Source organism: Gambusia affinis, linkage group LG08 (genome assembly GCF_019740435.1).
Source record: "Gambusia affinis linkage group LG08, SWU_Gaff_1.0, whole genome shotgun sequence".
Taxonomy (NCBI): domain Eukaryota; kingdom Metazoa; phylum Chordata; class Actinopteri; order Cyprinodontiformes; family Poeciliidae; genus Gambusia; species Gambusia affinis.
Genome location: NC_057875.1, coordinates 23,406,998 through 23,432,908, shown reverse-complemented (window position 1 = coordinate 23,432,908; position 25,911 = coordinate 23,406,998). Strand labels below are relative to the sequence as shown.

The 25,911-nt window shown below is 41.4% G+C and overlaps 1 protein-coding gene across 2 annotated transcripts; it reads left to right on the top strand.

The window, feature by feature from the left end:
- Nucleotides 1–53: 53 nt before the first annotated feature.
- On the top strand, nt 54–24,251 carry syt12 (synaptotagmin XII). Of its 2 annotated transcripts, XM_044125420.1 has the most exons (9): nt 54–1,606; nt 2,534–3,036; nt 13,633–13,693; nt 13,947–14,140; nt 15,348–15,734; nt 19,719–19,934; nt 20,617–20,737; nt 21,745–21,878; nt 22,661–24,251. In XM_044125420.1, the coding sequence occupies exons 3-9, from the start codon at nt 13,648–13,650 to the stop codon at nt 22,832–22,834; spliced, it is 1,272 nt and encodes a 423-aa protein (XP_043981355.1). In that variant the 5' UTR covers nt 54–1,606; nt 2,534–3,036; nt 13,633–13,647; the 3' UTR covers nt 22,835–24,251. The 2 variants fall into 2 exon arrangements, with proteins under 2 accessions (XP_043981355.1, XP_043981354.1); XM_044125419.1 differs by lacking the exon at nt 54–1,606 and having other exon boundaries at nt 2,251–3,036.
- Nucleotides 24,252–25,911: the final 1,660 nt, after the last annotated feature.

The window sequence follows — 25,911 nt, the reverse complement described above, 5'->3', positions numbered from 1 at the left end:
ATCTGGTTAGACATTTGAACTTTGCCGCATCCTCCTGCTGAACTGCATTTTTTTTTTTTTTTTTTTTTTAGTATTTAAGCATCTTTGAAAGGAAATGCTCAACCACTGGGAAATGTTTCTCATCCTCTTGTTCTAATCCAGCCAGTCCTGAAGTAAATCCAGCTCATCCGTCAGCTTCAACTAGAGATCTGTGTTACTGATCGCAGCGTTTTAGCTTCGATTTGGTAGAGTCAATGCAGGTACTGGAGTCTCCGATCCGCCGTTCTGATTTTAATTTTGAACAAACTCAATGAATAACATCTTTACCTCTGATTCAACACTTTCTTTCACAAGTTTACTTGACTGGATCCGGTTTGTTTTACAGTGTACAGACTCTGCAGCAGAAGCGTTGCTATGGGATCATTGCTTGCACATGTACAGTAGCAACTCTATGGTCCACAAAATGGAAAAACAAAAACAAAGTAGGAGTGAGTTTGTTACTGCAGTAGAGTGTGGTGAGGAACGCGTGTGGGACAGCACTGGTGGCTGGCCGCCTTTATTTAGAAAAATATATAAATTTAACCTTTTCTCTATTTTAATCTGCACACTGTTTTATTGAGTACAGAGCACCTCTATTTCTCATTAGAGTCTGATAGTCATTTACTCATTGTTGCTTTACTTGACTTTCTTTCTTCTCGCATGTTCTGGAGGAAGAATAAAGTGAGTAGTTATCACTGTCCTACGCGAACAAACGACCAGAGAAGATCTCCGTTTTCACACGCCACAGTGTACAGTATTTTACTGAGTTTGCCTAATGAGGAGAACAACCACTTTGGCTGAAGGACGTCTTTTGAACCGGCGTCCGACAAGTTTGAATGACGCGTCATGTGTGCCGATAAATGCCACTGAGTTTTAAAGAACAGGAGCTCTGTAATGCTTTCTGTGACGATGTGTAGAGTATGTCCTCTGGCTCCATCGCCGTTAATTGTTGAGCAAGTTAGCCGACTGTAACAGAACAATAAATATATGTTTTTATATATACATGCTGTCTTTGTGGGGGTTTTTTTAGCTTAAGTAAGATTGTGTGCTTTAGCGACCATTTTCACACAGACAAGTTTTATGTTTCTATCCATAATAGGGCTTTATGTCGACTTTAATTCATCTGCGATATAATGCCTCACCCCAATCATAAAACAACATAATTTCTTTAAGGTACAGGAAGATATATAATAAAGGTGATCTGCCGCATTAGTAGATTGGTAAAAACTAGCGTCTTGTTCTACGTTTTGCTAAGGAGGCGTGGCCTCTGTTGAAGTTTTACATGTTACCCAATCGTGACGCAAAGCGCCAGTTCGATGCTATGAAGCTAACCGGAAGTTGCTCTCAGCTGTAACTGTCCTCCACCGTGAAGAGAGAAGTGCCGGCTGTAAATGTTAATTCAGTATTTGGAAGCATAGCTAACACGGACCGAATGAATCCATTCACTTCCTCCGCTGCCTTTGCTGAAACTACAATTTTGAAAATCGACATCCCGTTGAAGGTTTACCGTTGGAATCCACTTCAATGGGATTAAAGACCAGACGGAGCTGTGAAGTGAGGTTATAATCGAACAAAATGGCGTAAGAAGGTAATAACCATGCTTCAAGGTTAGTAATGTAGAAAAGTTGTATACATGCAACATAAGTAAACACACAGTAGTTTTTAAGGTTAATAGTGAGCTATCAAATAATTATTGCCAAAAGTGCACATGTTACGTCATCTGAAGATTTTGAAGTGTAATGCAAGTGGTTGTTTTATATTCTAATAAGAAAATGAAGGTTTATTCTTTGGCCACCAGAGGGAGACCTTTACAAGGTAGAGAAAACCTGAGCAGCGCCACTCGTCTTTACTCAGTTACATCGTCTACTGTTTCCACAATACATTGTAGCCCACTCACACAACAAACATTGAAAAATAGATCTGAATAAAGGGCAGAGGGCCATAAGCTTCTTTCAGCTTTGTCCAGTTCGCTTGTAACTCGCATTGTGTAAAATATATTTTAGTTATGAATTGAATTTCAGTTCTCTACAGTTTATAGACAAGGCAGCCCTTAAGAAAAAAAAAAAAACATAACACATTTTACAAGCCACACCACAGAGTTTGACGGGTAAAATTGAAAGATTAAATGAATTAACTTAAACAGATTGATTAAACCGTAAAATACTTGTATTAAGTTTTCAAAATGAAATCAGAACATTTAAATGAGGCGCACATGTAGTCAATTCCATTTTTAATAAATTATTCCTGTATTTATTTCTGGTTTTAATAAATTTACGACACATTTAAATAATTGTTTCTTATTTATTTTCATTTCACGCTCCGTGTTTGTGCACCGTATTCTGTTCCACACGCCTTGCATAACTTCACACTGAATCATCCCTGACGGCTCAGATCTCAGGAGAAGCAGGCAGGAGCTGAGGAAGACTCAGGAAGTTAAGGGGAGGATCTCCCCCTGAAACTCTCTCACTCACACCCCTCCCCATCTTGTTTCTGTTTCCCCCCTACCCCCTCCTAGTGATTGCGTTGCGTAATCGCAGTGTGTGTTTGTGTGTGTGTAGCGAAGCAGGTAGCCAGCTCCTCCAGGCTCTTCCTCTCTCTCTCTCTCTCTCCCCTCTCTCTCTCTTTCTCTCTCTATCTCTCTCTCTCTGTGTGTGTGTGTGAGCTGATCAGCATCAGCAGCGGGAGGCGGTGGACGCGTTTCTCTTGCATCCTGGACCGGTTCAGGTTGCGCTGCAGGGGAGGGACTTTGCTTGTGCAGACTGGGCTGAGCTGCAGCAGGGATGCATCAGGCGGACCTCTGAGTTGACTGGAGAAACCCAGGGCCTCCTCTTTCCTCTGAGAAAGAAGAAGAAGCGTGAACGCTGTTTCTCTACCTCCTCTTCCCTCCTACCCCGCCACCAGGGGCAAATAATCCCCGCTGGAGTCGCTGGATGGAGAGAGCCGCCTGAAGAAGGGAGAGCGGTGGAGTTGCTCTCCTCCTCCCCCCTTTCTCTCTACTGCACCAAAAGAAAACCCCGGGTAAGCTCCTCTCTCTCCCTCTCTCTCTCTTTCTCTCTCTCTCTCACACACACATACATATAAACACAATCGCCTGCCTCTTTCCTCTCATCCTGCTGCTTTTGTTGACGGGATTGTCTTAAAGCAGGTAACTGCGCCCATTAAAGCATCTCCTAAAACTGAAACGCGCTTTTCCCTCTCCCTGCCTCACAATCAGGATCCAGTGGGTTTGTGTTTTATCCGTACGGAACAGGTTGTTTCCAGATGTGGTGGTTTCCAGGGTGCAGCATCCTGTGGCTCAACTCCAGCTGAAGGAACTTGGAGCAGGACAGGCGTGCATGATGCACTCTAGAGCAACCTGAAGGCACCTAATTAGCCAATTTAATTTAATCTCAGTATAAATCCCGCTGCTTTGCGAAGGCCTAAGACTTTTAGAAAGCAAACTCAAGTTTAATCGTGTAGCTCATTTAAGGAACAAGGCAGTGCAAAGTGCTTCACACCATAAAAACATAAAACGGTAACCAATCATGAAAAAAGCAACTAAATTTATATTTTGTCAAATATACATCACAATGTTCCATTTACTATTAATCGAAGGCAACTCTAGACAGGTGGGTCTAGATTTGAAGGAAATCAGTGTTTCAGAAGTTTTGTGGTTTTCTGGAAGTTTGTTTCAGATTTGTGCTGCGCAAGAAGCTGAATGTTGCTTCTCGATGTTTGGTTCTGGGTTTGCAGAGCAGAACCAAGTCGCAAAGTCACCTGCTGACATTGTAATGTAGAGCTGTGTATCATCCGCGTAGCTATGGTAACTAATCTTAGTATGTGACTCAGAGGAGCAAAAAAACAGCAGGCAAGTCAGGCAAGTCACTGTTAGCTAACAAAATAGAGATAAATACAAGACATACCTGTTGGAGAATTTTAATGTGTTAGAACGGCCCAGTCAAAGTCCAGAGTTGAATTTAATTTGGTCCCGGCGGCAAGACAATTAGAAATAACTATTTGCTGTTCACACACACACTTCTTCCGATGATGACTGGAGAGTATCTAAATCGTTTCCACACTTTTCAGATTTATGTTTGTAAGAAAACAGATTCTTCAGATTCATCAGCCTGCTTTTCTCAGGATCTGTTTTCTACAGTGACAAACACTAACGGAGGCTGTCCCACTGTCTTATTGATGATTAATCCAGATTTTGGTTAGCACCATTTGACTCTAAATCCTCATTCAAAGGGGGCTCTAATCTAGAAAGGTAGGAAACTGTTCAGACGTTATGCAACCTGCAGCTCATATGCAGACTCCACTGTTGTCTCCACTGATTCCCAGGATCAGGGTCGATCCTGGGAATCAGTGCGTTCACGGTGATGAAAGCGATGCTGCTTGAGCTTTTAATTTTGGGTAATCCCATTAGATGATGCTCACCGTAGCAACATGCCGTAATGTGGTTTAATCCTCCCTCCTGTTCTGCCTCAGAGGCAGACGAGGGACTTCTGGCACCTTCTGGATGCTCATGCTGCCATGCTAATGTGTCCAGACTGTTTGGTCCTGTTATAAACACAAACCGTAGGATAGACTGGCAGAATAAAGGCTGGTGTACCTTTGTGTATCCATCACCCTTGTATCAGTCTTTTGCGCCAATGGGCTGAAATATTCACCTGTTTTTCTAGTTTAAGTTTAGGCAGACTGGACAGCTTTCAAGTCAAAGATTCTCAGTTTGACTTAAAACATCAGAGTTGTGTCACCTACTGTGTGAACGCAGCCTTTGTAGCTCTGGGTGAATGTCGAGGATGTTCCTGGATCGAGGGAAAAATGTCCAGACAGCCTCAAGTGTCTGTAGCCTCAGTCTGGTTTTCTTCCAGGGTTATTCAGTACGCAGCTCCATCCGTCTCTCTCTCACTCTTTGAGGTAAACAACGAGAATGACACGGCTACTAATTAGTCCTTTATTGAAACCTTAATCTCTATTTTTGAGATGTGGTCTTAAACTTTTTACGGCTACTGCCTATTTCAGTTTAATGGTTGTTTTCAATAAATGCTTACTCAGATTTTTTTTTTGTCTCACTCCCATCTCTTCATTTTGCGTTTTGAAGCTGCACTTAGAACCTTCTTAAAATCCAAAAGCGCGAAACGTAAATTCTTGTCATTTCTCAACATTTTGATCGGGAGAATATTTACCCAATGGACGACGATGGGAGTGAAGCACTTTGGGGTCCAAGTTCAAAGCCATTTAGCAGAGATATAATGTAAAGGTAATTCACTTTGTGAATATTCCTCTCCATAGGATCAATCATGTGTCTTCCAGGGTTTTAGAGATCAATAGAAAAGTGCAGAGTTCCAGTAGGGGGCGTAGCCTCAATGCTGCTTCAGTAGGCAGAATGCTAGCTAGCTTAAATGCAAGTGTATTTGCATGAAATGTGCTTCTTATAGTCAAAATTATACAAAATAGAGTTGTTGTTTTTTTTTCCCCCAAATGTATTTTAAATGCAACATTCACTACTTCAGGTTTATTTCTGTTAATTTCTTTAAATTTTTCTTAAATCAAAACCCCTGGAGGGTTTCGGACTTGCTGAGAATGTTGCAACCGTTGGATGTTTCCCTGATGGACGGGTTTCGTTTTGATTACGTGCAGAGTTTGTTTGTTGGTACAGAAAGTTCTCTTTACACTCTCCTCTGACCAGGACACCTAGCTCTTGTTGTGCCCCACATGATTCACGTAAAACAGAACTTCTACACGGGGTTTCTGTAGCGATGGCCAGATTTGCGGACCGCACCACTTGTACCAGAAAGGCTACGTCACGGTGATGTGTGTTGATGCATCGCCTCTGTTCTCCCTCTCGGTTTGGGGGGTCTGGCTGGTGTTTGATAGCTTCTCAATGATCTGTTCCAATGTGAAGGAGTGGGTGCTGCTCCGCCTTCACTCAGCTGAAATACGACCCGCTCAGAACTCAATTCCTTCACCGGCACTCGCAATCATCTCAGCTATTCCTTTAACACGTACCCCGCCTCCTCGCGGTTTCTCTCAATCCCTCACACACACATTTCCCTTCCCTTTCTGGGCCCATTAGAAGTATTATTGCATTAGGGAAGCACTAAGATGAAAACTGAAGACGTGAGACTTTGTGAGTCCTCAGAAGCGCGTCGAGCCCATCCGCGTTATGAGCCTGGTCTTTCCTGACTGGCGGCTTGGGTCTTGATGCATCACAGCTAATATTTCCTCAATAGATCATCTGATGGATTGCCTTTTTTTTTTTTTTTATGGCGTATGCCTGCGGTCGGAGCAGATTGCTGCCAAATGTAGCTGCAGCTCAAATCTTTGAAAGGGCTGTAGATGCAGCAAGTAGGCTGGAGATAAATCACTTGGACTGTTTAGGACAAAAGCTGAAAAGAACTGAGAAGTCAGCTTGCTTCAGAGCTAAAAGTTGTTGTTTTTTGTGGGGGGGTTAATGCACCAATAAAGATGCAAAGAGAAAGTATGAAGTATAAAAGTGCGGTTATCAAACTGGGTCAACCAGGGCTCCCAGATTTTCTCTTTTGCTAGAAATCTGGGAGAAGGTGGCCGGGTTTCTTTCCAAAACATTAGGTCAGCCCTTACAGACGTTTTTGCAGCACTAAGTGCTTTCACCGTTGTGTATTAGCTTAATTGTTGGGTTGTTAATCTCATAAGTGGTAGCTTTAATTGTTAGTGCGATCGGGGGCAACACTTGACACTTGATTGATAGTTTTGGCTTTAACGCCAATTTACCGATCCGAGAGTCGAGATTAAAAAGCGATAAAATTTATTTATCTATTTTTATTTTTTGCAACAGATTATCCAGGTTGGTCTGGACTTTGACTGGGACATTTTAACACTTAAATATGCTTCAAATTCAATCTGCCCATATCAGTTCTGGCTGAATATTTGCTCTGCAGTGCCTAACAGGATGGCCCTGTGTGTGGCTCAAACCACCTTCCTGTCAAGTTTGAGACGTTTCCCTGTAATCGTCATGCAGTAGAAGAGAATCCCCACAGCATGATGTTGCCATCACCATGTTTCCGTTAACGGTTGACGTGTTTAGAGATGTGCGATGCTACCTGTTAATTTTTCCACCATAGCATTTTGAAACCTGAGTGAAGTTGCCTCCTTACACTCGCACATCTTCTTCAAATCAGACAAAATTGGCGTCAAACGTTTGTGCAGAAAAGATTTTCGTTTGTGCCGCTATCGCTTTAAAGATATTAAGAAATGTTCCCAGAGGTTATGAAAGGTCATCCACCCACCTTTAACCTAAAATGAACTTTTTAGCCTTCCTTCAAACATCTAACCAAAGCATATTTACAGTTTCCTCTTACAAACCTCTGAGACCTTCACCGAACATCTGGATCACCTCTCAGATTAAATTACACAAATGTGATATCTATTTATTGATCATATGTGTTGTGACGGCAATTAGTCATTCAGAAGTCAGAGTAGAGGGGGCTGAATGCACGTTTAGATCGTTTTTTTGTGGGAAATTAAAGACTTGAAAACCATGTAGTTCTTTTCTCTACACTACTCTGCCAATAGGATTTTTAAGTTTTTCTATAAAATGCGAAGGTAAATTTCTGCTGCTATGAGAACATTTTCAATATAAACCAGCACATGAAGGTTTTCATTTAATTTCCTGGACAATGGACTTACAATGTAACTCATCAGTACGAGTCAAAACCATTAAAAACCAAATTCTGGAGTCATAAGACTCACTGGGAGCATTTCTGTGCAAGTCTGAGAGGAAATATCGAATTCATCCTTTCACTTGAGTTAAATTAAATGGCGCCTGGGAGAGATGGAAAGTACGTCTTCAATGTAAAACAGGCAGCAGCAGGGATTGTCTGCAGAGATGTGAGCAGATGTTGGAGGAGACTCTGATTTTTCTTAAACTTTGGGTAAAAGATGGCAGTGAGCGCAATGATGGGACTGTTAATCTGGTTAATACTGAACCGCTGTGACGGATATCATCTTAACCAACGGAACTGAAATCAAATATGTGCTTTCATGGAGACATTTTGCTGCCTGCACGTTTAGTGTGTTTGCATAGGCTCAGATGACGCTTATGCCCACTATTCCCTTTAGAGATCTTTTGGGCTAAGGAGAAAAGGGGCCAATACATCCTGCGGGTTTCTCTGACCAGGAGGGCGGATGTGGAGGACGTAAAAGGCGGAGGAGAACTCTCAGGGACAGTTAAAGCATCTGTTAAGAGAAAACGGGTCTTTCTATCCTTCTTCTCCCTCCGGTATTAAAGGCCTGTAATAGATGGATTGCCATAAAGCTCTGAAGCATTGATGGTACCCAAATGATTGGCTCCAACAGCTTAAGTTATCAATTACTTTTTATGCTTTCATTTCCATAGAGCTCATATAAATGAATGTGACAATCAGACGGATGATGGTAGTTACTTAATGCTGTATAACATGATTTGGTTTGTAATTCGCTCAGTAGACAAATATACTGTGATGACTATATCCTCTGCATCCTGTCCTGGACCTGGAGTTTATGTCGGCCTTCGACTGGTGGGCTTGTTAGCTGTTGGCAGAACCTAAGACAGGCCTCAAAGGTCTTACAGAGAGAAATCATGAGTCTTACAGAGAGCATCCTGCTGGTAGTGGCAAAATGTTGAATTATCCCCCAATTCCATTCTTCTAATTTCTCATTTTTACCTGTTGTGGGCCTGCGACCCAGATGGTAGCAATTGTTATCTTTGCTAAACCCCAACCCCTCTGGGTTAGCATGTTAGCATACTTACTTACTTTAGATTGGGTGACAGTTTCTCTGGATTTGTTTGGCTCTGTATAGTTTTATTTTATTCTCTACGCTTAGAGAAACTGCAGGAAACCCAAGTCCTTGTTCTTCAGCTGTCCACAGGGAGGCGACATGTTGCGTATTTTCTTTGTTTACTTAGAGGAAGAACTTTGTGTTCTTACTGTCTTTAAATCAGAACAAACTGTCTCTGCTTTAACACAGTTAGGATCATGAAAACCATTTTTATTTTCTCAATGCCAGAGAATTCATTTACTCAAAGCCAGACGTTTGCATACGCTAGCATTGCTATGCTAGCATTGCTATGCTAGCATTGCTATGCTAGCATTGCTATGCTAGCATTGCTATGCTAGCCCAGATGAGGATGTTGAGTCTTTGTAAGCATTTAACATATTCCTTCAAAAATGTTACGGAAGATATGGATGTATCTGAAAGCTTCAATTCAAATTCACTACTTCCTTCTGTGACATTGTGGGAAGAGGAAGAGAAATCATTTAAGAGGAAAATAAATGTGGACCAAAGCGAGCTGATAGGCCACACAGAGACAAAAAATGTATTACACCGAAAGCACCATAAAAAGACTAAGAGATTAAAAGTTAAATGTTTGATCATCATTACAAATCAAGGAAATAAATGAATAGTTACTAATAAGTCTTACATGTCATGGTTGGATAGCCCAAGGCTCTGGGTTACAGGTCGATTGTTTTGTCTGAAGGAAATGGGGCGTCTTGCTGCCGTGTGCAGATTTTTCCTCCATTTCTGCCAGCACTGAGATTGAAAAACTTGTGCCAGTGGGCGCTTCTTTTACTTAAAACCAGGCATTAAATTAATTAAACCGGAAAGTCAAAGCGCAGCCGGATTTGTCCAACGTGTGTTACGGAGGACGCTGTGCAGGAGAGAGACGCATGGCCCAGCCGGCCGAACGTGCACTGCAGGTGTGGTGTGATGTCCCAGCACGGCAGAGAGGCTGGTAATTTGATTATGATGTCATTGGAGGAGATTAAAAGCCGAATTGATTGATCAGGTTGTCGAGGAAGCGAGCGGGAGAGAGGAGAGAGCGGCTGATGGCCGGTTCTCCGTCTGTTCCTCCCACACAGTGTTCCTCATTCCTCTGTCAGCGCAGACACACCGTTCTTTGTTTCTCTGACAACAGTCACCTACTTTGTTTCCATTATCCGTCTCATCAGTGTCTTTTTCATTCCTAATCTAACCTTTCATCACTTTTAACCTTTTCTAGTTTGTGCTTTAGACAAAACCCATCAGTCCTTGTATCTCCTCTTATTGATCAAAGTTGTTCAACATTCAGCTCCAGCAAAAATTATTCTGATCTCCCACAGAGGTGACTGTGGGTTGAGTTCTCGTCTTGCCGTTGGATGGTTGAAGGATCGATTCTAGCTTCCTCCTGTCATGTACGCCTGTTCTCTTCAACGAGGCATTTAACCCTTGACCTAAATATGCTGACTGCTCTGCACATTGGTGTGTAGATGTGTTTGTAATTTTTGGCAGCTAACATCATTAGTTCATAAGGGATCTTGTGCTCCTGAAACAGGTCAGCTATCACTCATCCCCAGATTTTAATCGTTGGTTAATTTTATGTACTGGTCTCCTTTTGTTATTTTCACTAGAGGGTCTATTGTACCTGTGAAATGAATGGCTTCGTGTGCAAAATCTCTGAATGATAAAATAATTTCAAACAAGTGACATAATCAAGATCTTGCAGGCTTTTCAGAACAAAACTGCACCACTTTACTGTCGCAACCTTGTCCAGTGGTTTGTGTCCTTCAAAACCACTGGAGGTTGATGGTATTACCTTTGACCAACTGGGAGGTGTCCTTCCCACCATTATGTTGCTGAAACATCCAGTGGTGACCTAAAGTTAGACTTACATAATCTTGTAATCTTCAAAATGAACACCAATGAAGCAAAACCGCCCCATGACATGATGCTTCCACCTTGAAATCACATTTCTTCTCTCTCAAGTTTAGTCTCATCAGACCAAAGAGCAGATTATGATGCTTCAGATGTTCCTTGGCGAAATGTCAGTCGGGCATTGATGTGCCATTGTTTGATCGATGGAGGTTTTGACGTCCTCCACAATGAAAGAGCTCTTCCAAACATTCCTGTCACAATAAACAATAAACTCAAAGAGACTCAGAGATCAGTGTTGATGTCTCTGGTTATCCCTGCTTACAGGCTCCTCACCCAGGTTCCTTTGCAACTGAGTTTGTCTCCTGGTCTTTTGCAGTAATGCATCGTACATCTGCTCTAGACACCAAGAAACGTTTGTAAATGACCGTGTAGACTTCATCCTCACCAGAAGCGTCTGCCATGCTCTGTCTGAAGAAGATTGACTTCTTTTTCTTTTTGGCATAATGAATTTGCTTCTCAGAGTGTTGAAGTGCGTCTGGACTTCAGCAGGCCGTTTCTTTTACAGACAAACATGCAGAGTTGTTGTAGCTTGTTACCAACGCTTGTTTTAAAATAATGTCACCTTTAAAGCAGTGGCTGGAGCATCTTTTAATGCTGGAAAGCTCAGTAGTGACAGAGCCAAGTTGGCCAGTAGCAGTGCTTCCCAAACAGAGTACATCCAAATAATCAGCTTACGGACTTTAAAGGATTCAGGATTGTGATGCTCCATCAGAGGAAAGACTTTAGGCATCACTATGTAAAGAGGAATTTGATTGATCAACCAAACTCCTCAGTCTGACTGGATCTGGAAACAAATTACCAGAGTTCCAGACGTTGAGTGAACTCTTTCTGTTCTATTTCTGTCCTGAGGTAATCTGCCTTTAACTCTGTGTGTGTGAGCTGATGTGGATCATGCAGAGCAGAGACACAAGAGAAGATTCCCTCCCTGTCAGAGATCCTCTTTGCCCACCTAATGGCACGTCAGGAGCACGCCCTGCACTGCACCAGCCACTTTCACCGGCCCGCATGGGTCGTGTTCTCCAAAGCGTTTGGTTGAGAAAAAGAAACAAACACGCAGCCTGCAGCCCTCCCCCAGTTTTTCTATACATCATTAGTGTAATGCTCCCGTTTCCCCCAAGCTGCTGCGATATGGGGGAGATTCCAGCGAGGAGAGGAGGAATGAGTCACACACAGGCCAGCACCCGTCGTTTTTATAGCTGCTCAGTTTTGCTCAGAAGACAGTGATGCAGAAAAACAGCCTTTTGTGCTTTTTCACAGGAATAGCGGTTAGGTTAGGCTTCGTGCTACAGGATGAATAACTACAGCAACATGAGTTCACGATGCACACAGTGTGGGTCAGCTGTCAGTTCCTGTTAAAGAAACACCTAAGAGGTATGGATGGCAATTCCATCCATACAGAGAAACTTAAAAACAGGAACTCTAAGAAACAGGAACTGGAATCTTGATTGTGGGATTTCTGGATTCCTGGAGGTCAGAGGAACCAACTTGATTTGGCAGCCAAGACGCGGCTTTCCCTCAAACTCCTGGTGTACCTATTCCTTTGTATTAATTGATTATGTTTAGAAATTGTGGTGTACTCACTATTTAGACCAATATTATACATTTTAGATTATTATGGAAAGAAACTCCTATTAGTTTTTGCAGAGAATCTCCCTCTAGCTTATAAATTATGGAGTTCTTATAATTATCTTGCAACCCAGAAGAGGAATTACAACAAACTTGGAATGCAGAGAAACATCTTCCAGAACAGGAGCATTTGGTTTGCAGACGTTAGATCAACATTTAGCACCATCTATTTCATAGAATCAAACATTTAGTTTTATGCCAACTTTCTTTTTTTTTTTTTCTCTTTTTGCTCTTTCCTGTGATTTAATGTTTTGTTTATGTTTCCGTCTCATTCATATAAAGCGCTCTGGATCTCCTTGTAGCTGAAAATGTGCTATATAAATAAAATGACCTCACCTTACGTCACTGATGGCAGAAACAAATGGTTGAGACAAAGGAGGGCATCGAGCTCCAGAGAAGGAACTTGAGGGAGGAGCTCTGGCTACGTGGAACCAGAGGCAAACCCTTCATCTTCGTTATCCAACACACCAACACTAACAGCTAAACCAAACACAATTATGTGCTGGCAAAATGGCTAATGCTTGAGAGAAACTTTATCTTGTCTGGTTAGGTTTTTCTGTGTCGTGCATCTTGGCAGCTGCTTATTTCGGGTGATTTTGAAGGAGTTTGTTTTGAATCGCTGACTTTGTCACGATCAACATCCTCTCAGTCAACTGTAATGTCAAACTATCTTTCACAGTGGACATTGAAATGAACAGCATCCACTATTAAGGGTGTTGTTAGCTCTAGCGCTGGTGTACTGTGTGTTCGCTGATTAGACGGTTGCATTTTGGGTCACCGAAATGGATCAACGGGGGCGTGTTGTGGTGGTGTAGGGGACGGCGCGACCCACATTTGGAGGCCTTCAGTCCTCGACGCAGAGGTCGCGGGTTCGATTCCCGGACCTGGCCGACGTTTGCCGCATGTCTTCCCCCCTTTCCTGTCAGCCTACTGTCATATAAGGGACACTAGAGCCCATAAAAGACCCCCTGGTGGGGAAAAAAGAAAACAATTGATCAACGGAGCTGGAAACGTTACGAATCTGGTCAGGAGCCACTTTCTCTGTCCATGTCTACTTTTATCAATTTTCCTAAGTGGGTTGTTGGATATGGTGTTGTTGTACACAGAAACATTAATATTAATTCAGGTTGAAGTGATTTAGATCGACACGTTGTGAAAGCGAACGAGTGTTTCATGTTTCCGTTGTGGACGGTGCTGCTTCACACTGTTATTTTTTTGTTTAATTGAACTTTTGTTGGTAAGCTGTGATGTGAATTTGACTCAACAGATTTTTGGTTTGGTGTGTTCCTGCAGGCTGGATGAGACATCATGTCCTCGGCTGAAAGTGAGGATTTATCAGGCTACCGTTTGAGTGGTGAGTACGTCGTAAATCTGTCATCTGTCCAGACTTACTGCATGTATGAGAGCACGACTTGTTTTTGTCTCAAACTGTTTTATATTTATTTAGACTTGATGAGCCCTGAAACTCTGGATCTTTATAAAGAAACTCTTTCATTGTTTATTTTCTACTCTCAATCATTAAATGCTGCCAGTTCTGAGGCTTGTTGTCAGTGAAACATCAGACAACAACATTTGAGGATCGGTTTGTTTTCTCCCGTGTGCTCCAGTGGTGCAGAACCCACCAGGCTGGGAGGTGGGGATTTACTTGGTGGGCTTCTTGGTGCTGCTTGGTGCAGCGGGACTCAACATCTGGAAGCTGTGGAAATCTGGAACCTTCCCCGCCCCCTCGCCCTTCCCCAATTTTGACTACAGATATCTGCAAGAGAAATATGGAAACTCCTTCTCTGAAGTCAGACAAAAGGTAATATTTGTTTAGACTTCACTAAAACAAGGTAACTTCCTGTTCAAGTTCAAGTGCCTGGTGTTGTGTGATCCCAACTCTCTTCTTATATGAGATTATTTTTATTTTGCATGTAGTTTGTTTTTGTTTGTTTTGTTTTTGTTACCTCTGACACCATTTCATAGCTTATGTATTCATTAATAAGTACCAATCTAATATTTTATTAAAATTGATGCAGAGTCTATAATTGAAAACTCAGAAACTTTAAAGTGCAATGAAGTATCACGCTGCATTTCATCGACTTTACATGGTTTACATTCTCATGTAAACCTCTTAACTCTCTCACCAGTGATGTTCTGGACGCAGTGGGATCCATTTTTATTGATGCTGAAAAATATTTTGTCCCAGCAGGAAATCCTGTTGGGCATCTATTAACATATTTGACACAACTCATCCAAATAGTCCTCATTAAACCCCCTGATACAGAATAGCTTGTTAAAGTGCTGGGCTAACATTGACTCATTGTTTTGATATTACCTATTGATTATTTGGAACATGAGATATTTCAGTGTAGTTCTAGTTAAAATATGTGGATAAAGCCCACGTAAAATGTTGATCAGCTGCTTCAGAATATTTTCTTTGAACATCATTCAGTTTAGTGACAAGTGTTTCAGCTGCTTTCTCCTCAGTTCTCACACAACCAGTGGTTAGAGCACAGCTCACAGAGCAGGTCACACGACATGTAGACAGGAAGCTGTGGCAACCAAAGTCTACACTGGTCCTTAAATATTTATAATATCATATAAATATTTAAGGTCATATCTATATGACCTTAAATATTTAAGGTCAAATTAAGGTATTTGACCTTAAATATCAACGTGAAGGGTGAGTAAATCTGTGATTGTTCTGGAAATCACAGATTCATTAAATGAAAGTCTCAGAAAGTTCAACAGCAACTGGCACTGAGAGCCGAGTTTAATCAGGGAAACTGAAGCGAATTGTTTAAATTGTCTTGATTAAGACCACAACACAACATCCCTTGAATTTTACCACGAGAGACCAAAAACAAACCCAAGAGACTCAGAAAAGAAACAGTGAAACGCTGCTCTATAAATTCTGAACACTTCCAGTAAAACAAAGCAAATGAACCTTTAGAGGCTTTAGAAGATAGGAAGTTCTGCGTATCCCTTTGGCGTTATAATCATCTCCTTCTCTCTCCTCCATGAAGAGAGTGGCGGCCATCAACCACCGGCGCACCTCCACCACCTCCAGCCGTAAACCCAGCCTGGCCCTCGGCGACACCCCCGACGCGTTCAGGGAGCTGGGCCACCTGGAGCTGATGAGCAGGGAGCTGGACCCAACGGGCATGGCCCAGCTCAACCGCTCCATCTCCACCGACTCGCTCAGCTCCATCTCCTCCATCGCGAACAACTTTGGCCACGACTTCACGGTCGGCCAGCTTGAAGTGACCCTGGAGTTCGACGCGCCTCGGCAGCTGCTCCACATCACCCTGCACCAGGGAAAGGACTTGCTGGAGAAGGAGGAAGGGGACTTCCCTGGTTGCTTCATCAGAGTGTCGCTGGGGCCAGAGGAGTTTAACGTGGGAGTAACAAGGGTGAGGACCTCTCCTTGAAAGCTGGTGTCAGCAATGTTGGTTAGGCTTGTTTTTCCTTATGTGATTAAAAAAGGAAACTCTCTGTTATTTACTTTGTAGTTTACCTTTAAAGTAGGACTTCGTGTCTATCTTCTCAACTCTCTGAAGGAAACAAACGCACCCAGTTTAACACTTCCATTCTATTGGCTGAGAGGTTGCCAGGCGACGGTGCTTTTTAGTTCCAAGTACAAAATGATTCACAAGCAAGCAGAAAGGTTTGCAAGCAGAGATTTGATCCAAGCAGAGACAAATTTTGAGCAAGAGGAGAAAGGTTTGGGAAAGCAGAGTGAATATTTGAAAGTGCAAGCGTTACACTTTTTGAGAAGAAAGATGTGAAGTCCTACTTTTAAAGTGAAAATGTGTGCATTATGGCAGAAAAATCCCCCCATGCACACATAGCAAAACTGCTACAAATGCTGCATTTCTCCTAGCCAGCAAGTTACTACTGAGAAAATAATACTAATGCACTTCAGGAACGACAAGAAAATATCTTCATAAGAAACACATTCTTTACACACACAGACCTGAGACCGTCTCCCTGTCTCACGCAGAGGGCAGTTCGGACTCTTGAAAGTGGTTTCTGGTCGGAGCCCCAGCTGAATTTCCACTGTGACAGTGAACCGTCCCGCGGGACCAGGAGCTCGACAAGCCAGTCGGTTCTGGCTCCGGAGCAGCTTGTTTCATTTGCTGCACTAGCTGCACCCTTTGGGGTCTGGAGTCAGAAAGGCAGATTTCACATTGTTTTACTGTCACAACACGACACACGACACAATCGCCCATCACAGTTCGTGATCCATTTTCTGTCTGCTGTTTTCAAAATCACATTGCAGCTGAGTAGGATTTCTTGTGACGTCCTATCAGCATTTTAAAAGTTTTCATTCCAGCCTCCCTGGTGTCGGTGATCGTTAATTATTCATTTTGGAACCAAAGCCGACGTTGTTCACTGAAAGAGAGGAGTCGCTATAAAACATGTCTTTATTTTAAAAAAATAAAATAAAAAAAATTAAGATTAAAAATAATGCTGAGCTGACATTTTAAATTGTCTATAGTTTATCATGCCAGCAATCAGCATGGTTACCTGCTGTGACAGCAGTCTGTGTATTCCCTAGATAATTTAGAGCCTTTTCTCAACCCTTTGTTTTTCCTGACACAGAAATCCAAATGGAACTTTGATCTTTCTTTTACTAGCTTCTTATACCTTTTACGCAAACACTTATAGTGAAAGTATATTCTTAAGTCTTCATTCAGTAACAATGTCCACACCGAAGAGTGTTGATGTTGTTGCGACCTGTTAATGCTATGTTTTACGGATCGGAAAATACTGGGATTTTAGTATCCGATCTCAAAAACGTCTGGCTTCGGTCACCAACTAGTGTCTTCCTGTAACCTGTCAACATGTCAATAATTATGTGTAACAAGAACATATTTTAAAAATATTCCAAGCAATATTCCATTAAGCTCTGTTTCTATTGTTTTTGCTTAAGAATCCATTCCAGTTGATTTACTTGAGAATACTCATACCGCTAAATCTCCACTCCGGGTTTTTCTGGTTACCTACAACAACTCGGCACTCTGCCTGATCCAAATATAAAAACACACAGTGGAATCACTCAAGGTAACATCAGTCCCATTGAGATCTCACTGTGGCTAGACTGTGTCACGAGGTTATGAAACCTTTCTGCTGTAATTGTGCTAATGCTAGTGGTTCAGTTGAAATGTCTGAACGTCTTTGGTCTGAAGAAGTCAAATTAAGTTGATATTTGTCAAAATAAAAGATTTTTCATATAAAATACTCCACAAGCTGCATTTAAAACATGTTAGCCACTCCTGCCCTGGCAACGTTAGCCTTTGTGACCTAGCCAACTTGCCCTTTCCTCCCATTATGATCGCTTTTGAGGCCCCTGCGGTGTTAATAACCTCTTTGAGTCTAACAATTAATGACATAAATAAGAATTAGAATCCTCATAATGGGATATATAAATAAAACTGAACAAATTTTCCTGTGAAGATCAGATTTGGTTTCTTTTGTTGCAGCTGCTATTTGTGTTCCAGACCCTGTCCTCATTTAGCAGTCGCTTATATTTAGCTGCTAATAGTTCACCTTTCAAAGTCCTGCCATAAAATTCACAGCTAATTTTCGTCGCCGCCCTCCAACATGAAACGCCTGCCCCACCTGCCACCTGCCTTCTGTTCCCACCTCCTCGCTGCCAGAACTTCCTGCTCCCGGTCCCAGCTGGCTGCTGTGAGTCATCTCTCCGCTGTGTGGCCCTGCTTCTTCAGGCTGACATATTGGATGTGCAGGCTTATCGGCTTGCCGTTGTCTTTGTTTCAAAGTGTCCATCCTGCCGTAACAGTGGCAGCAGCCACTGATGGAGCAGCATCGACACTCTGCAGAGTACCTGGCATTAGCTTCACTCATGTCAAGCAGGCTCCTTTCTTCTGCCTGTTCCTGTTTATTCTAGTATTCAACATCTATGTCATCGCTATTGTTTCCCCCACATTTACCCTCCCCTTCTCTTTGCAATCCTTTTCTTTTGTTTCCTTCTCATCTCATCTTCTATATATTTGCTGTCTTGGCTTCTTGCCTTTATTCTCCCCTGTAATAATATTTCTATTTCTGCCGTGACTCACACTTCCACATGTCCACACACACTTACTCTGTTTATTGCCTCGTGTTGCCATCGCCATTGTTGTCTCCTGAGAGACGAGACCAATGCGGCAGCACGAAAACCTCGCATTGTGAAAGGAGGAAGAGAGACTTCTTCTCCGGATCATTGTTTATTATTATTTGTGCAGATTTTTGGCAGTTTTGATGCTCTTTAAGTTCAAGATTACGACCCCAAGCTTACATAATGGCACTTTGCTGTGATTTTTAACCTGTTTTATTGCACTGCCACTGGTGTTTATTCACCAGTGACCTCAGTTACTCTTTCAAATGTCTTTTCTGACTCTCAGTCACATGACAAAATCAACAGTTGCACACATTTAGGAACAAAAAGAGCGTTGCTAAAATGTTTTTTTATTGATATTCTCTTTTTCATACCACACAGGTAGCTGTAATTTCTTGCTTTGTTTTCTGCTGTGACTAGTTGCTAAGTAACATCCCAACGATGTTAAATAAAGACTGTTGCATTAGTTTTAATAGCTAAATTTGTTACTTGGTCTTATTTTTTTAATAAATTGTCTCAAGCTCAGTCAGATTGGATGGAGGGTATCTGTGGACTTTTAATTCTTGCCAAAGACTCTAAGTTACACTCAAGTCTGGTCTTTAACTAGGCCATTCTAACTCTGTCCTAGTTATTCTAACTTCTTTGTTCCAAACTGGACATGGACTGGTGTGAAACTATGAAGGGATCCTTAAGCAAAAATATCACAGTTTCATGTTATCACTGCGTTTTTTTTTTAATCATAGTTGGTCTAAAATGAATAAATTGAATTTACAGTGGTCACATAAAGAACTTTGCATTGTGTAGAGCATCACTTATAGTTGTCCAGTCAACAGATTCTCTCACTTGAGCTGTGGAGTTTTGCAGCTCCTCCAGAGTTACTATTGGCTTTTTCTCTGGTTGTCTGATGAGCTACATGTGCAGTCATTTAGTCAACTACAAACTATTCTTTGCCTCAAAGTCTTCCTGAGTCAGATGTGAAGCCAGACCTGAAGTTTGACCAAAACTGGTTCAGCAACGGCGACGATCCCAAACCCAGCAGCAAAGAGTAAAAGAATCTGGATGTAGCCGCGATCCAGTTTGTTCTGAGTCAACAGTGGGCAAACGATTCCCTCCCATGATTTTGGCGACTTGCTAACTCATACAGAAAACCAGAACTTCAACTTCTTACTGCTGACGTTGTCCTTCAGACCTTTTAATCGCAGGGCGTACTTACTTTATCAACATTTGTGTCACAGTCTCGTACATTTCAGCCTCTCTCTCCGTGTGGTTCCCGCAGGTCCAGACCAACGCTTTCACCGTCATCTTTGACGAGCGCTTCTCCGTCCCCATGGACCAGTCCGCCCTGGACGAGTACAGCCTGCGCTTCGCCGCGTTTGGCATCGACGCCGACGAACGGAACATCAGCGCAGGCTTGGCCGAGCTGAAGCTGTCGGACCTGGACCTGACCATCCGGCCGTTCAACGCCTGGCTCTACCTTCAGGACGTCAATAAGGTCCTCACAACCCGGACCTCGATTCAGTGGTAGAAAGGATTGCTGCTGAAAATAAGCTTCCAGTTTGAAGCTCATTTAAATTCCAAAACGGAAAATGTAATTGGAGGATTTTACTGTTTCCATTGTGGAAGGTGCAGACAGCATGGAGTGGTGTTTTGATCCCTCTGCTGGCCACTAAACAAAACTACACGTCCGTTTTAATAAACATCAGCAGAAGTTGAAATTCATTGAGCACATATTTAGCAATCCATGGCTTGTTGTTTCATCAATAAACGGAAAGTGAATGTAGATGTGAAACTTTAGGCCTGCATAGCAGAACCAGGTGTTTATCCTGTCATACAAAAAGATTGTAGATTCTGCATCTTTGCCCATCCAACCCAAATGTTTCAGACTTTGTGAATTTTTTGTTAAATAACCAAATGATAATTTTTTTTTTTTTTTTTACAAAAATATCTTGAATGGCTAATTTTTACTTGACTAAATATTACCTCAGTCCTTTAAATGATCCTTTAAATCCTTTAAATTCTTATGATTTCCCATTCCAGAATCTGTTCCAGAAAGTGTTCAGATTTTCTCCTGCAGCATCTGCCTCAGTTCACACGTCTCATAAACGGTTCACCTGCAGGTCAGGATTATAATCCAGCTGCAGGAGCTTCTGACCGTTGCGTGTTTGACTCCGCAGGCCGTGGATGCGGTCGGGGAGATTTTGCTGTCTCTCAGCTACTTGCCGACGGCAGAGCGCCTCACGGTGGTCGTGGCCAAGTGCAAGAATCTAATATGGACCAATGAAAAGAACACAGCAGGTGAGGAGAGGCTACAGGTAACGTCGTTTTTCTGCTTGTGAATTTATTTATTATGTAAAGGGATTTCATCTACATGTAATTGATTGTGGCGCATTAACACTGCAAAATAAAAGCCACCACAAATTCAGAATGAGGTTCTTAAAAAATATATGTTTAAACAATGTAAAGCATATATCTACCTATTCATATATACATATATATATATATATATATATATTCAGAGTTTGAAATAAATTTAAGTGTCAGAAAGCATTGAAATTGACTTTATTTTGAAAACCCAGCGCCTCTGGCTCTGGCCTGTGTGAAGCTGGCTACTGTTCGCCGCGCTGCTTTCAGGAGTGAATTAAACTAGACGACACTCTGAAGTAGAGAAAAGGTGAAACAACAGTTCCTATAGAAGGTTAAGATGAATGCATTTTTAGGTCAGCTCTGTGAAAACGAATCTGTTAACGAATGTTGCATTTGAACGAGAGTAACGTGGCTGATTAATTTAGTTTGGCCTTCAAACCCTTTTTGAAAGCTTCCTGATTGATCGGCTGCATCGTATCAACCCTCCTCAGCCCACCGTCACGGCTTAAAAACGTCCTAAAGGAAACTCTGAGGCACACAGAGGAGTATACTTACTATTTTAAAAGTTTACGACACAATTCATAACTCTCAGTGGAAAATATAAAGCAGTGTGCAAAACTCTTCGTTTTATATTGGCTTTCACATCGCAAAGTGCTACAAAAGTTTTACGCAGTGTGTCATCGCTGAGTGCTAACAGGAGTTAAATGTTCTGAGGACGTATTGGTCGTCGTCTGGTCGGGTGGTTGAGCTGTAAATCACTCGTCTCACTCTTCCTACGTCTAAAGGTCACCTGAGCTAATGGTGCCTGCTCCATGTGAAATTCCTTTGCACGCTCAGCAAAATAAGGGGATGAGTGATTCTAATTGAAATGTGTTTGTTGGCTCATGGAGAGGCAGGAGAAGCTGCTCTAATGTGACTCTCTGGTTCTCCACCGTCAGATCCGTTTGTCAAAGTGTATCTGCTGCAAGACGGCAGAAAGATCAGCAAGAAGAAAACCTCCACGAAGCGAGACGACACCAACCCGATCTTCAACGAAGCCATGATCTTCTCGGTGCCGTCCGCCGTCCTGCAGGTGACGCTTCAGACTGGTTTTATTTCGTCGATAATAGATAGCTTTGATTAGTAACCAGACAAACAAAACAAAAAAGTTGCAGTTTTTAAGAAAGAAAAATCACAGTTTGCATTTGCCAAGAAAATGTGAGTGTAAATCATTTTAAAACATTGAGCACATACATACATTGAGTTTGTATATATTTTTGTTTTCTCAAGAATCCGGGGCATTTTCACTTTCTGGTTACTCTGCAGTCTAGAGGATTTTCTTAATATCAGTGGTGGCCAAACATTTTGCAGAAAGTCCTCGAGGGACACTTAGTTTCTTTTTTTTAAATCCACCCTTAAAAATTTGTTTCAAAGTATTTTCTCAGAGTGGCGTTAAAAACAAATGCACGCCACACTTTCCAGTTTATTTGAAACTTAATTCGAAAGTCATGCATGCGTTTTCTTACTTTTCACAAGAATGCTCCTCTTTGGTTTGTGACATGGAGAAATGGGGAAAGTAAAAAAAAAGCTTTTGGGAAAACGGCTGTCTACCGAACCAAACTGGTTGAATTGTTTTAGTTATTTTATTTTTCTGACTAAATCGGCTACCAGTTCTGCATAGTGTTTCAGTTTGCGCATAATAGCTGTCACTACATTCCACAGATTTGACCTTTTCCACCCAAAAACTCCTTCCTCAATAAAACCAACAGAGAACTTCGGGGGGGGTTTTCGGCCAGTTTCATAAAGGTTTGAACAAAAACAAGCGGAGTCACGTCTGCAGAGCCTGTTTCTGTAACCGTGTCGCTCTGCCGGCAGGAGCTCTCCCTGAGGGTCACCGTGGCGGAGGCCACAGACGACGGACGGGGCGAAAACCTGGGCCACGTGATCATCGGCCCCGAGGCCAGCGGCATGGGGATCACCCACTGGAACCAGATGCTGGCCACGCTGAGGAAGCCCGTCTCCATGTGGCACCCGCTGCGCAGGATCTAACCACGCACACACACACGCACACACACACACACACACACCTTCACAATGGAAAATCCTCTCCTCGTTCCTTTGGACTCTCTTTTGGTGCCGTTTTGCAACGTTAGGATGTAGATTTGTGAGCAATTTTATTGGTACCACAATGAAATTAAAACCACATGGTCACGTAATAGGGCTAAGTAAAAAAAAAAAATAATAATATATTTGGTTAATTACAGGCTGTGGCAATCAATCAGTTTTAGTCTAAGTTTGGTTCTCCATTAAACAGCAGAAGGAGACATGGACTTGAAATGTTTTTCTTCCTTCCACAGGACTTTCAGCTTTGAGGTTGAAGTGTTTGGTAAGAAAACTCCCTGTACTTGCATGGTGCCTCCTCTGGTTGTAGCCTCTCCTAGGTGTGTTGAGAATGACCGACGGGGCGGCGCAGGGCGGGCGCCGCTCCTCTTTCAGGAAAAAAACACAATCGTTTGTCATTGATTGCGCCTTATTGGTTTATTATTCCCCTGTGGATTCTGAGCTGTTTTAAAATTGCTTGTGTATCTTGTGAAGAGTGAGACTGACAGAAGTTTTTTGTGCTTCTTTTTTATTTATTATACATTTAAATATATATATATATATATCCAGGTACTTTTATCCAGGTGAAATAATTGTAATCTGTAGCAGTTGTTTCAGGGTGGCCGTCAATCTGTTTTTAGCGCAATAAGCAGATTTGGAAAGTAAAGTGCCGTAACTCTCTTCTCTCATTCTCATTTTTAGTTGTTCCTCCAAAGATTCTGTGTACAAAATCATGTTTTTCCAACATTAAACTCATTCAGAAAATAAAAACAAGCTTAAGCATAAATATCATCACTGACCAGTTAACTATAATCCAAACTCCTCTGGGAATTTAACATGTGATGTAAAGAATACTAACCCCTTTGTATGAGTTTATTTTGTGTGAGAGGAAGAAAACAAACCTCGATGACCTACGTTTGACACAGCAGCGTGACAAGAGGCTCACAAAGCTCAGAATGTCAACGTGGCTTCGAATCTGTCTGAGAAATCCTCTGGAAACGTGTGCAGTTGTATTTTATTGTAACTTTTAAATGTACAGAGAATTAGCGCATAATCAACCCTGGGCATTGTGGTGTAATTAAATTTTTTTGTTAGTTTTTGTTCGATTGGAACTTCATTTCACTCCTCGTTTTCAAATCTGTTCAAAAAAATAACACGTATGGTAATACAGAAGAAAAAAATACATTTCCTATGTGCCAAATAATGAAGCAATATTGTCATTCATTGTCACAATTTGCATTCAACAAAGCTGTAGCCTACATTTGGCCATGCATGAAGATCCTTGGCACCTGACGTGAATGTGCCTCAAGAATACAGTGTATAGCGTGAATGCTGTTTCAAATAAAAAATAAAAACAATGAAATGAGATTGATTTATTTGTTTATATGTTTTGGGCTTGTCTTTCTGACCTCAACAAATTAAAAAAAGATAAATAAAAAGAATTAAAGACAGGAAGCAGTGAGCAGCGGAGAACTCAGTTAAAACTTGCAAGAGAACGACTACAAGATCACTGGACTCAGAAATCACTTACTGAACATAATCGGCACACAAGAAGAAAATAGTGAAAGTAAAGTTCATATGATGATGACATCCAGTGAGTAGAAAGAAGAGAGATGTTTTCTAGCAGGCAATAACTTGGAGACCTAACAAACTGATGTGGCTGATTGAAAATCACTCTATGGAAACCCCACTCTGCCTATAATGTGCCACAGTGGAGATTAATTCTTGTAACAAAAAGTCTCCAATGAATGTTATATTAGCATATTTCTGTGCTACTTGTATGCAACAGAAGTAGTGAAAGGAAGGAGTTGAAAGCCTCACTTTTATACACATAAGCACTATCTGTTTTATCAGTGAGGATTTAATTGTACTACACTCTATAGTAGTATGTACTGCAACTGCACTATGAAATTCTGTTTACACAGCAATGTGTCATTTAGACCAAAAATGAATAACAAGAGGACACATGCCAAATAAAAACTACACTCTTTTTTAAAAAAAAGAAAAGCATGTTCTTACCTGAGAAACTTTATGCTCACAAACAGCACTTGTGAATGCCTTCGCTGCCTGGTTGCTAATTCTGCTAAGATATCATTTGTTGCCTTAGAAGCAAATTGTGTTGTGTTGTTGTCACACTGTTATTTTGTAGATTTTGGTGTTTTTCCCCAGCAAAATACATTTAGCCTCAAAACCTTTTGTTGGAGCAATAGGTGTTTAAATTACAAAATTGTTTTTGGTTTGTGACGAGATTTCTTCCCTTACAGTCACCTCACGTTTGCTGCACAGTAGATGTTTAGGGAAAGAGACAGTACTCACTTCATTCTTTTCCATGTCATGTTGTTGTTTATAAAAAGCAGTGGTCCACATATGATAACAATATCTCTGTTTTACAGAGTTGTGGTTCCAAGCACTGAAAATTACATATGCATTTAAAATCTATGGAAACCAGATTTTGAATTATATGTTTATGCTAAATTAGCATAAACAATAGCCATCAAAAAGTGTCTGAATATATTTTCTAAAAACAAGAATACATATTTAAATGTGAAGTGTGAATACACATTGTGAACACTCACTGAAGTGGAAGTAAACGGTCAAACAGACCATGTTTGCTCAACACTTGAGAGACAAACTAATATAGCCTGAGTGGCCTCTGACAATGCTAACAGACAATAAACAATAAAAGGGCGGTAAGAACAAAAAAACCCCGATTATTATTATTACTAAGTGAAAAAGAACCAAGTACAAGCTTGGTTTACAAACAGTAAACTGAACGGTAGATGTAGCTGTATTAAAACTGTATTTTTAGACGCTTTACTAACGTAAACTGTATGCATTTATTCCTATTTACTATGATGTAATATTAAAACTTCTGAAACTGTCTTGTGGCAACGCTCTACATGTGTAATATTGAAAAGAAAAATGCGTTTTGCCCTCTACGTCTTTTGATAAATTGACTCAAAATATCAAAGTAGCTATAACGTTATATAAGGTCAGCTGTATACATACATATATATATTAATGGC

Excerpts from the sequence above, each read along its gene's own strand:
- syt12 (XM_044125420.1), top strand. The coding sequence starts at position 13,648 with ATGTCCTCGGCTGAAAGTGAGGATTTATCAGGCTACCGTTTGAGTG. Across the intron at positions 14,141-15,347 it reads TCTCTGAAGTCAGACAAAAG|AGAGTGGCGGCCATCAACCA; the intron begins GTAATATTTGTT and ends TCCTCCATGAAG. Across the intron at positions 20,738-21,744 it reads CAATGAAAAGAACACAGCAG|ATCCGTTTGTCAAAGTGTAT; the intron begins GTGAGGAGAGGC and ends CTCCACCGTCAG.